Source organism: Chiloscyllium plagiosum, chromosome 12 (genome assembly GCF_004010195.1).
Source record: "Chiloscyllium plagiosum isolate BGI_BamShark_2017 chromosome 12, ASM401019v2, whole genome shotgun sequence".
NCBI classification, from domain to species: Eukaryota; Metazoa; Chordata; class Chondrichthyes; order Orectolobiformes; family Hemiscylliidae; genus Chiloscyllium; species Chiloscyllium plagiosum.
The window spans coordinates 57,819,579-57,832,877 of NC_057721.1; the positions used below are offsets into that span (position 1 = coordinate 57,819,579).

Sequence of the window (13,299 nt, forward strand, 5' to 3'; positions counted from 1 at the left end):
ATTCTAATACCATAGGCGCCTTGTATTTATAAGGTAAAAACAATGACTGCAGATGCTGGAAACCAGATTCTGGATTAGTGGTGCTGGAAGAGCACAGCAGTTCAGGCAGCATCCGAGGAGCTTCGAAATCGACGTTTCGGGCAAAAGCCCCTCATCAGGAATAAAGGCTTTTGGCCGAAACGTCGACTTCGAAGCTCCTTGGATGCTGCCTGAACTGCTGTGCTCTTCCAGCACCACTAATCCAGAGCCTTGTATTTATATCATCACCGCTATTTCATTCCTAGCTCTTTATTATTCGGATTATTTTGAATGGTAAACGAAAGAGAAACAAACATCTAAGATTCCATGACAGCTGAATATGAAAATAAATGCTTAAAGGGTAATGAATAAATTGCACATTCTCAGCTACTGCTGGACAGACGGATATTGATCTCATACATTGTGTAATTTGGTTCGAATATCCTTTCGGGAAGAAAACTACCATCCTTACCCGGTCTGGACTACATGTGACTCCAGACCCACAGTCATGTGATTGACCCTCAAGTGTCCTCTGGGCAATTAAGAGTGGGCAATAACCGTTGGCCGAGCCCGAGGAGCCAGTATCCTGTGAATGAATAAAAAAAAGCATCATTAGAATTGTCCAATGATACGCTGCAAGACATATTCGGATCAATGTGAGGCAGTCACGTTATTTCTTTCTTGCCTAACAAAGCCAATGCTGAATACTGCACTGATCTTCGAAAAGAGGCAGGAAGATGGAGCAAGAAACGAAACGAATTCCCCAATGCATTACCTGTGCAAACATTACCAAAGAAATACCATAGGCCTCTCCAATTATCTCCTAGCCTTTGTGATTCTGTACTTGACTCTGATGAAAGGACAATGACTTGCTCTGTCTCTCTGTCCCAATGATGATGCCAGACCTGCTGAGTATATGCAGTACGTTCTGTTTTCATTTCAATCATGTGTTTACAGATTTTGACTCCACTCAATAATGGTGCACTTTTCGCACGATTCCCAGAGATAAGATTCCCCAACCGTGCTACAAAGGCTCCTCCTCAATCGTGTTCCCGAGTGGGTTTTATTTTAATCTCCACGTGTTTTCTTTTTACATCCCGTTCTGTGCGTTCACTCCATAATCTCCCACCCTTTGTGAAGGATAATGAAGAACTGCTGGTACAAAGGATCTTTAATGGGGCAAAGCGGGGTTACAAAGGGAAAATAATCACAGGTGATCAGCTGGGGAAGGATAACAGTGAAAAAAACACCAAAAGTCAGAAAATTAGAAAAAAGGGAATCAGCAGGTGCTTTTTTAACGACCTGTCGACAGATAATTTAAACTAAATCCTGTAAGTGAGGCTTGCAAATGCCAACTATAATTAGAAGAAACTAATGCTATAGTGTACCCTGTATTAATATACAGGCAAATCATTGACTTAGATCAAAAATAATTGGAATCTACTGCTTTTAATCATCACAATCGTCATCCTTTAGAAACTATTGAAAGAATAACACTTGTATTCGATATCCCGGTTGTATTAAACTCAACATTGGAGCTTAAAGTAAATAGGGCTCTCTGACCATTGGTGAACTGTAATAGAAAGTTGCAATTAACTGGTGACAAAGGCTGCTGGAGGCTTTAATGCAGTCTTATGAATATCAAATCCTCTGAATAACACGGGGTTATTCTTCCACTATATCACCAAGTTACGTTTACAGAGCTGCACGGTGGGAATGATAAGGCACTCAGATTTTAAACTCAACATCACCTGAAGGCAAATATTGACATTTTTTCTCATTCAGAATGCAACAACCACGATCTTAAATGCGTAAAAGTCACACTGAGGAGAATCGTGTGAGCAATAAGGCGTGATTTAGTTCCCGCATTAAAGCTAACTGACCAACCGCGCAAAGATAGACAATGATAGAAAATACGCAGGAGAGTTGTTGGTTCAATTAGTTGACTTCTCTTCAGGTTCTGCAAAGTAACTAATCAAAATCGAAAAATGTATTCTGAAACAGATTGAATGAACTGAAATAACTCGTGCTTATAAAGAAAACATTGCAGTTGGGTAAAATATATGAAAATAGACAACCATCATGCTCTCGTGTGATAATCAGAAACTACCGCACGCGCGACCTTTCGGGAATGGCAACATTGTGTACAACTCCAGAATGCTGAGTACTCTATGGAATATGACAAAGGGAAAATAATCACAGGTGACCAGCAGGGGAAGGATAACCGTGAAAACGAACAGTCTTGTGAATTTCAAATCCTCTGAGTAACACGGGGTTATTCTTCCACTATATCACCAAGTTTACACAGCTGTATGGTGGAAATGATAAGGAACTCAGACTTTAACTCAACAGGGTCTGAAAGACTAAACGCTACTTGACCATGTTTTGGTTTTTTTTTCCACCTCGATTCTACAGATTTCTTGTTTGTTTTTGGTATAACTACATTTCGTTCAGTAAGGACCTTTGCACATAATTCTGAAATTTGCAGTTTATTAGATAACGGCACGAACATTGCGAGCACAAATCACCAAGACAGCGAAAGTGACAAGAAGTGAAATTTGAAGCATTTGATTTGTCGATACATCGGTGGGAAATTGTCAATTATTCTGATCATTGGATTTTCCCCCTTCACGAAACTCGTTTGTTGTCAGAAACTTGTTAGTGACTATGTTTCGTTGCGCTTTGCATCGCTGTTCTCCTCAGATCCTCAATAGTTATAATTAATCTGGAGGATTGGGCATGTTAACAATTGTGCAAATAGCGAGTGAATTTTTTATATCGAATTTGTGTCATTGAAATAGTTCAGAACCCCCTGATTTTTCGGCGTTCTGTTTCTCACAGTTACGACTGGTACACAATGTATACTCCTTCTCTTCGTTTAAGGTCGACTAGGGTGACACTAACAAATGGAACAAGGCACCTGCAGGGAGACACAGGTTTTATTTATGGTAAAGCGCCAATATCCCTTAATGTTTGATATGAGGCGCTGTCTATGAATTTGACATATTTATGTGTCATTCGCGCACACGTCTATTTAGTCTGTTACATTCTGTGCGTCATTTATAAGGTGACTATCCTGCAAAAGAGCTATAGCAAAGAAAGACAATTTTAAATTACTTGATTACTTTTTGGAAATGGAAGTCAATCGAATATTACAAAGCAAAAGGATTAAATGTGTAAATAAAGTTTGAAGAAACTTTATTCTTCATCTCCCAAATATCAATTATTTTTCCTTTTTAGCATATTTTATTTGAGAAAATGTGCATATATTATAAAATTACTGTGAAGTCTATCACTCGATATATTACAGATGTTATATATTATACTGAATTTAAATTTGGATTATTTGCAGCATATTTGGTAAAGAAAAGTAACTCACTGATCATAAATAACTAAGGCTGGTAAGTATGGTTATAATAATTGCTGGACTCTGACTATACATACAAGTGAAATGGACCAGCTAATGCAACTGACAGTAACACAAATAAACCAATAGCAATTTGGACGAATGCCACGTGACAGGAAAAGTCATTAGTGTAAAGTTTATTTAATCATCATCCAATGGTAGACTTTACTTGTAATGAGACTGTGTGCACTGACTAGCTGCTGTGTAATATTGTCTTGTTTCAATTTGAGTTAATTTCAGCTTGGCGGCAAGAGTGTCATTTGGTGAAAATGAATGAAACGGAGGGTAAGAGCAGCGTGGCTCGTTTGCTCGATGCTCTTGAGTGTGAGTTAGTAGCAGGCAGTGAGAAAGGAGATCCCACCGAAAAGCAACTGAAAGTCACATTGGAAGACGCAAATCTTTGGCAAAAATTCAAAGCAGTCACCAACGAAATGATTGTCACCAAAAATGGAAGGTTAGTAAAAAATGGAATGCTTTCATATAGATATACAACTTTCTGATACTAGAAAGGTATTTTGAATTGTTGAAATTGATTAAATTCACAGTGAAATGCTTTGTTTTAAATAATTGATTACATGCATTCAATAGGCAAAGTTTCAACCAGTTTAGCATAAAATATTTGTTAAATGTATTTGGATTAAATGAGTTTTCCACGATGTTCACATTTTCTATTCAAATAAAGCTGTTCCATTATTTTATGTCATGATTTGACTTTTTTTTAAGGTGGCTTTGTTCTGTATGTTTGCCTTATAAGACAGAAGAGTAGAAGCACTCAGGACTAAAGTATGCTTTCACTCCTGCAGATAGGGCATTTTCTTCCTTTAATCTACTTTCATACTATTCTTTGCTTCTGTTACAATCCCCTTTCTTCCTTGTCCATTTTCTTTCTGAACTCTGTTGTATTATTCTATGCATCTATTCTTTGCCTTGTTTTCCTTTTTGACATGCCTCTTTCTATCTGCCTTTTCATCTGTTTGCCCTGTTCATTTTTTTTTGTGAGGTGCCCAGATCTCTGCCTCTACTGTTGTATGTTGCAACTTTAGAGGACTACAGCTTTCCTGTGAAAATAATGAAAGTCAATACATATTATTTGCAAATCCGTATAACAATAATTGTATAGTTTATGTGAGCTTCAAAATTTCAGATCATTTCGTGGGGGTTGCTTGTGTACAGCCACATTTTGACTAATATGATTAAAATACCGAGGGTATTGCTGGCTGGGTCAGTATTTATTGCCCATCCCTAAGTGCCTCTTGAGAAGGTGGTGATGATCTGCCTTCTTGAACCACTGCAATCCATTTCGTGGGGAAAAGCAAGTATTTGTCCCAATATTAATAAATTTGATCACTAAGGGCTGCTGGCATATGTCTTTCATTTCTACTAATAACTGTGCAGATATTAATATAGAATCCCTACAGCGTGGAAGCAGGCCATTTGGATGACTGAGTCCACACTGACCCTCTGAAGAACAGCCCACCCAGACAAATCCCCCTACCCTATCCCTGTAACACTGCATTTCTGATGGCTAGTCTGCACCTCCCTGGACACTTTGGCCAACTTAGCATTACCAATCCACCTAACCTGCACATTTTGGACTGTAAGAGGAAACTTACACAAACATGAGGAGAATGTACAAACTCCACACAGCCAACCACCTGAGGGTGGAATTGAACCTGCATCCCCAGCGCTGTGAGACAGCAGTGCTAACCACTGAGCAACTGAGTCACCCTAATAGAGTCAAACAGTGTGGTGCTGGAAAAGCACAGCCAGTCAGGTAGCATCCGAGAAGCAGGAGAGTCTACATTTTGAGCATATGCTCTTCATAAGGAATGAAGAGCTGATGCTCAAAACATCGACTCTCCTGCTCTTCGGGTGCTGCCTGACCAGCTGTGCTTTTCCAGCACCACACCTTTTGACTGAACTCCAGCATCTGCAGTCCCCACTTTCTCTTGAGCCACTCTGAATCTTCCTTATAAGTTTCCATTTATATTAGAAAAGTAGCTCATTTATAGAATGAACTCTTTGAGAAATTATAAGCAACAGTAACAAAGAAAATATTTTAACTGCAGGCAATTAGCATTACCTGGATGGAAGAGTGAATATATGAAACAAATTTCAAATTTGAGTGTAAGGTAGTCCTCAATGAAATCTACTAAATAATAAATTCCTTTGTCATACAATAAAATTGAGGTGTCCTGATAAATTAAAAATCTTTCTTTGATTATTTTATTTAACTAAATTAAGACACTGAGTTGGTACTTTGCGAAGTAGTGAGGCAAGAATGAATTCTTACAAGACTGTAAGCTTCAAAATCTCCTATTCTACATAATGTGTTAGTGAAACTTATGAAAGAAGACTTTGCTCCACTTTCAGGATTTAACTTTTGATGGCACCAATTATCAAATTGAACAGTGACGGATTATATAAGTCATCACATGATCTGATTAAAGTGCTACTGACCCCATAACAAACTGCAGCTGTTTTTGATTTTATGCTACTGTATGATAAAGTAATATACTAATGTGTCATTCAATCTTGAAAGAAAGTATGTGATCTCTGTAACAAAAAAATTAAGATGGTCTCATTGAAACACATTTTACATTATAATTCCTTCAATTTACTAATGGAAAACTTGTATTTACACAATGCCTCTTACCTCAACATGTGTGTATACTGAATTACTTCTGAAGTGCAGAGACCACTTTTGTGCAGTTGAATATATCTATTAATCCTGATGGTAATACTTGAAGTAAGGTTTTCATTATTTTTGTTATTTCTGAACTAATATTCCTCTCTTTGTCACCAATTAGTTTAACCTGTTCCCCCCCACCACATCCACGCCATTCCCCACAACTAACATACAAAGTGCACACCCTGTTTTCAAGCTGCTATTAAATGTTCTGCAGCTGTTTACATAAATTCTGAAGATGTTCCCAATATATGCCATCCACCTAATTATGGTAGATTGGAAAATTTATGCTGTCTATGTTGATGGTGAAGATAGTGTTCAGATGGGTGCAAAATGGAGCTTAATAAACAATTTAAATAAAGTAAAGCACGTGCAAAGAAATGACAGCATTTACCAACCAAAAAAAAAATGCATCTTTTGGTTGTGGTGCTGTCTCTAATGGCAGCATAATTGGCATGTTTGTCTCTGCCATAAATTGCAGCAATCTCATTTGCTGCTTAGTGGGCTAAGTACATAATTTTTACCCATTTTAGACCGGTGAATGGATGCAACTCTGGTAGCAATTATTATTTGATTATCCGTAGTTCCATCATTGTGTGAAAATGCAGTAGAACTGGCTCGAATACCTCCTTGTGAATTTAGGACGTTCTCTTCAGCCTGAGCATGGACAGAGCGTTGAATTTGTAAAGAAACCATGTCTGATAGACCCGAATTTTAATGTGAGATACCAATAAAACTGATTGAAGAATGAATTATAAAACTTTCTGGCATTTTCTAGGTCTTAATTAGTTCTCTTGTAAACATGGAAGAACCAAAATAGTGAAAGCATCAAGTTTGTTAAGAGGAAAGCCACAACAAAATATTTTCACAATCATCCCAGCTAGCTGACTAAAGAAATTTCAAGAAGCTTTACACTATTCAGGTCAAAGCAACCAGCTTGACTGGCACCACATCTACAAACATTCAATTCCCCCACCACTGGCGCTCAGTAGCAGCAGTGTGTACTACCTACAAGATGCACTGCAGAGATTCACCAATGATCCTTAGACAGCATCTTCCAAACCCACGGCCACTTCCATCTAGAAGGGCAAGAGCAACAAATATATGGGAACACCACCACCTGCAAGTTCCCCTCCAAACCACTCACCACCCTGACATGGAAATATACCACCGTTCCTTCACAGTCGTTGGGTCAAAATCCTGGAATTCCCTCCCTACCGGCATTGTGGGTCAACTCACAGCAAGTGGACTGCAGTGATTCAAGAACGCAGCTCACCACCGCATTCTCAAGGGCAATTAGGGATGGGCTATCAATGCTGGCCAGCCAGCGACGCCCAAGTCCCACAAATGAACACTAAAAACAAATACAATAAAACACTAAAAATACTCAGCAGGTATTTCAGACTCTGTGGTGACAGAAACATTTTTAAATTTTTAGGTACGGAATTAAAATTGAGAATAATTACAAATGACAATTTTGAACAAGTGAGGCATGGGGTAGCGGTTTAAAAAAAAAGGGAAAGTCCACGGTACTATGAAGAACAAGAGAGACTAAATTATAAAAGGTTTTAAGTTGCAAGGCCAAAGTGAGTGGGAGTAGTAAGAAAAAATCTAGATGAGATGGGAATGGCAGGGTCGCTGTTGTCTGCATATAACATAAGGTCTTTTTTATAAATCAAGAGACAACACAAATCCAGCAAAAGCTGATAGAAGGGTTGGATTTGAAGAATTAGTGTGACACAGTCTTGCACAACACAAGTGTATATTAAGAACTTAGCTGTGCATCAGGCAAAATTTTCCATCCATTAAAATGAAAAGACTGAAAATGATGACCTCCACATCTCAAATCCAAATTGTGCTGCTGTGATTCGGAGCACTTCAGAAGGAGATAAAAAATTTAAAATTTCCTCCCATTGTGCAAAACATGACAGAATTAATTTAAAGAATGTGCCACATGAGAAAAATCAAAGATTCTTATTCAGTCTGTGCTCGAATGGACCCCAATTCTTACAAGAGAAAGGACCCTGCACTAAATTGCAGAAATATCCAGCCCTCATAAATAATTATTTTAATTCTGGAGAAATTTGTTTTACTTGTAGTTACTCGACAGTTTATAACAGATCTTTTTTAACGTGTGCATATACATATACAGGTGTGTATATATAAATGTGCATGTGTATGTATGAAGCACTCAGTTATGTCAAAAATCAAACATGGCTAAATTCAGAACTCCACTGCATAAAAAGTTATCTGTTAAACAAAGGTTATCATATTTTCTCCTTTTTAATGTACTCACAGGTGAGTACCAATTAAGGTCCACTTTTTTGTGAGATGGAATGTGTTGCAACTGACATTGAACTAAAGGGCAAGTACTGTATATATTTGTGATGTGGCTGTGAACTACTACCCAAGTAATTATTGATCAGGCATCTTCAAAATGTTTCTATTTTTCATGTGCACTTCAAAACAAATGAATGTATTTGTTCCAAATAGCTCTGATGAAAATATGAGAAATCGAGGGGAAATTATTTTTCAACTTTTGCCTTGCCATTGGAAAATAGCAATTGCAGCAGTTGAAAACTGAGGAATATTTTGCTGATCTTTGTGATTTTCAGGCATGCCTTGAAATAAGTTGGTCAGTGCTTCTGCCCATAACAGTTTTAGTAAAATCTTTAAATTGGAGTCCTGTAGCCATTGGAGGACTCTGATGCCATCCTCATGTATAATTAGGCACTTTGCATTCTATGCTTATAATGCCAGGCTCACAGAATTATCACAGTGCTGAAGGACACCCTTCGGCCCATTGTGTTTACACTGGCTCTTTGAATGAGCATTATAACTGTGTTTTTCTCCTGTCTTTTCCACTGTATTGATGCAAATTATTTAAGTGGAAACTATCATCTAATACTTTCTTGAATGTTTTATTGAACTGCATCCATCACAATTCCAGATAGTGCATTCCAAACCTCACTGGAAATATTTTTTAGAATGTTGTATATGATTCATTTGTAAATTATCTTAAATCTCTATCATTTTATAAGTGGGAAAGCTCTTGCTTATATACTCTGACTGGCCCTCTCATGATTTTGAGAACTTCTACCTAAATTCTCTTAGTATTTTTCTCTGCAAGAAAAACAGTCCCAACTTCTTCATCTATATTCATAATTGAAATTTCTTATCCCGGGAACCATTCTTCTACACCTCTCCACAATGTCTCCAATGTATTTGCATTCTTAAGTGTAGTACCCAGCGCCAAAAACAATGCTACAGCTTGTGAAGGAATAAGAGATAAAATATATCTGGTGATGACCCTTACTCAGGACAATCATTCTTGCTACCCATAATAATATGCCATTCTTTACTCTGGTCTCTCTGGATCCAAAAAGGTTTCAGTTCTGGTTGTGATGGCCCCATCACCACCAGCTGTTTTAGTTTTGCCAGGACCAGATCTTTGTGTCCAAAGTCTGACATTGTCAGCAGTGACTGAAACAGTGTTCAGAAAATTAAAAACTGTTATGGACTCTTTCAGTGGGGGTATCATCAATGATGTATCTGCCGGTGGGAGGGGGCGCAAATACTGCATTGGCTAGTTAGCCTCCCAAATGGTGTTCCAACTTGTAATTATGCACCCTTAGTACAAGAGCCCACTGCTGAATTCGCCCTGAAGCTAAGGGTGGCACTGCCTTGTTATTTTTAAGTACGCCTAGCAGGGGTTTTGGTCCATTAATATTATAAATTTACACCCGTAAAGGTATTGGTGAAACACTCTGACTCCGAATATGACCGCTAAACCTTCCTTCACTATCTGGAAATATTTACACTCTGTATTAGCCAAAATCCTGGATGCATACACTATTGGGCATTCCCCTCCTTTGGCCCTCTATAAGCTAATACTACCCTGATTCAATACAAGGAAGCATTGCATGTCAATACTAGATCTCACTTGGGATAATAGTATGCCAAAACCTTAGAAGATAATAGCTGTTTTTTCACTTCCCTGAAAGCTGTGGCTTGGCTATGCCACATTTCCAAAGCTGATCCTTTTTTAAGAGTTGATGCAAGGGTGCCAGCGTAGATGCCAGGTTAGGTATGAACTTGTTGTAATAGTTCACCAGCCCAAGAAAAGACTTAAGCTCCCATACAGACATGGGAGCCCGGGCACCTTTGTTTGACCTCACTTTATCTTCTGACCAGTAGAACCCAGCCTTTTCAACTCTGTAGCCCAAGTAGATCATTTGAGATGCCTGGAACACATTTTTCCTTTCTAAGGTGTACACCCGTCTGAGAGAAACATCTAAGGACTATGTCCAAGTTCTCTAAGGGCTTCTTATTGGTCTTCCCTATTATTAGCATGTCATCTAGATAAATGGTCCTGGGGTAGACCTTGTAAAATGTCCTGCATTGTCCACTGAGAAATTGCACTGGCTGATGATACCCCAGATGGCAGTCTCATACGTTGGCGCAAACCCTGATGGGAATTAATTGTCGTAATATCTGGGAATCCTCATCTAACCACAACTGCAATGATGCATGGCTTGTGCCTAGCTTTGTGAAGGACAGATCCCCTGCCGGCTTTGTGTATAAATCCTCCAAGTGAGGGATTGGATATTTATCCAGCTGCGAAAAGTGGTTTACTGTTTGTTGAAAATCCAGACAAAAGTGAACCAATCCATCGAGCTTCACTATCGGTATGACCAGTGCTGGCCATTTCACAAACTGGAGACTGGTTTGATGATTCCTTTACTTTCTATCCTACTGATTTCTGCATTTACTTTTGCACATAAGGCAAATGGTGCTGGGCTGGCCTTGCAAAATCGAGGAATTACTTTCTGGTCAGCATGCAAGGTGGCCTTAGCTCCTTTGGTCTCTAGACCTTCCTGAAAAACCTCCCGATATTTAATTAGGACTTCACTCAGGCAGCCATTTTCTAATTCAAAAATGTTGAATCAATCTAGGTGAATCTTCCTCAACCAATTTCACATCACCAAGCTTGGATTTAGCCTTTCAGTACAACCAGCAGTTACTGAACCAGCTGCTTCTCTTAAGAGATTGGAACTGAAGTTATGCCCTTCAGGTGTAAAGGTTCCCCACTATAAGTTCTGAGTCTAGCCGAGATCTTGCACAAACTTAAGGGTTGGAGTCCAGAGCGAATTTTGTTAAAGACTGCCCTGTGATCACTGAAATGGCCATGCAGGTATCGACCTCAATTCGAACCAGGTGACCATTTAACCTGATGTTTATTTTGATTGGTTCTGATTGGGATGTTGCTAAGCATTTTAACTGTTCCAAAGCATATGTAGGTGGACTTTCCAGGGTGTGCATTCTGCTGGACACTGGCCTGTGAGTTTGCTTTACTCAGTTTAGGTCTAGTGGGACTCTTGCTGTCTTGAATCTGCATACCAGCAGCAACTACAATGGTGTGCCAGTCCAGATCCTGAAGAAAATTTTAATCCTTTAACCATAGCTTAGCATTGTTTAGATCTAGAGTGCCTCTGTTCAGGATATTTCCTAAGTGAGGCTATGCAATTACCGGCAGTCAAGTTGCATCTGCCAAGCTCAGTTAGATTGGCAAGGTGTCCACTTCCATCGGAATATCCTGCATCTCACTTGCTCCACTTGCTGCATTTTCCAATGATAAAACCAGTTATAGTACTTGTTTGAAGTCCAATAGGACTTCAACTAATAGGCGCATTTACATCATTAATCCCAAATGCCTAGTCTCTCAGCATCTCATTTAGGTTAAACCAAAGTCATGTGCACCTGTCAATTGTCTTAACCTAATCAAAAATCCCAATGTGGATTCCCCGGTTCTCAAATAACTCAGAATTGGAGGAGACTGGTAATGTTCCTTAACCAAATCCATCAAGTCTTGAAAGATTTTAATATCTGGTGCCTCAGGGAAAGTTAGGCTCCTAATAACCAAAAAGGCTCCTGGTCCACAAACTGTCGGGAGAATTACTCGTTGGTTTTCATCTGCCCCAATGTCATTTGCCTGGAAAAAAATAACACATTTTTTCTCACACACTGAACTCAGCCTTCGAACGGCAGGATCAAGCTAGTCAAGCTTCCCATATAATGAGTTGTGTCACTGTAGAACATAATTGGCATATAAATGCTTCATACCATTAGATTACTTAGTGTGGAAACAGGCCCTTCGGCCCAACAAGTCCACACTGCCCTGCCGAAGCGCAACCCACCCATACCCCTACATTTACCCCTTACCTAACACTACAGGCAATTTAGCATGGCCAATTCACCTGACCTGCACATCTTTGGACTGTGGGGGGAAACCGGAGCACCCGGAGGAAACCCACGCAGACACAGGGAGAATGTGCAAACTCCACACAGTCAGTCGCCTGAGGCGGGAATTGAACCCGGGTCTCTGGTGCTGTGAGTAATCTAATCTAATCCTGTCACTAAGTCACTCTTCTTTTTCACATGGAGAATCCTTGACAACGATCCAGCTCCCTCAGAGCCAGCTCTCTCAGTCAACAGGATGTCTGACACTCCTGTTTATTTTTTTTTCCTTTTATTTTACCCCCCCACACTACTGCCTAACTGCCTATTTTTTCCCCAGCACCCATGTTGTGTGTGTGCAGGTGTGAGGCACAAGGTGCATGAATCTTTATTCAGTTTCAACCACCAAGAAGAAAAGAAACACCTAAGTGGCCAGTGACAAGCAGTGCCCTTGACATCAGAGGACAAAGCTGTGTGATCAAACAGTGAAGGGGAGGGCAGGGATTAAATCAAAATAGAGTTGGAGGGGGAAATGATGCACTCCACTCCCTGCGGCGCCCACCTCTCCCTGAACAACTCCAGGGTGTTGGTGGACACTGCATGCTCCTTCTCCAAGGACACCGGGGCTCTAACGTAACACAGTCCTGTTTTTTTTTTCCCTGAAACAGCCTCCATGCCAGATGAAATAACTCCCGTATCCCATTGCTAAATAACCCTTTACTTACAGGTGGAGAGTCAGCTTTCAGAGTGAACAGGATGTCTGACACTCCTGTTTATTTTTAAAAACTTTTTTTTCTTTTTTAAAATTTTTTTCCCCAGCACCCATGGTGTGTGCGTGCAGGTGTGAGACACAGTGAGAGACACAAAGTGCACGAATCTTTATTCAGTTTCCACCACCAGGAAGATAGGAAACACCCGAGTGGCCAGTGACAAACACTGCCCTTCACAT

General features: G+C 39.6%; 1 protein-coding gene across 3 annotated transcripts in view; it reads left to right on the plus strand.

Annotated features, from left to right (window-relative positions):
• Nucleotides 1–2,159: 2,159 nt before the first annotated feature.
• LOC122555307 (T-box transcription factor T-like) overlaps nucleotides 2,160–13,299 on the plus strand; it is a 33,131-nt gene continuing 21,991 nt past the window's right edge. For 2 of the 3 annotated variants that reach the window (XM_043701170.1, XM_043701171.1), the window contains exons 1-2: nucleotides 2,160–2,220; nucleotides 3,665–3,878. In XM_043701170.1, coding sequence (XP_043557105.1) covers nucleotides 2,190–2,220; nucleotides 3,665–3,878 — 245 coding nt within the window. In that variant the 5' untranslated portion in view covers nucleotides 2,160–2,189. The other variant, XM_043701172.1, reaches the window with a different exon arrangement.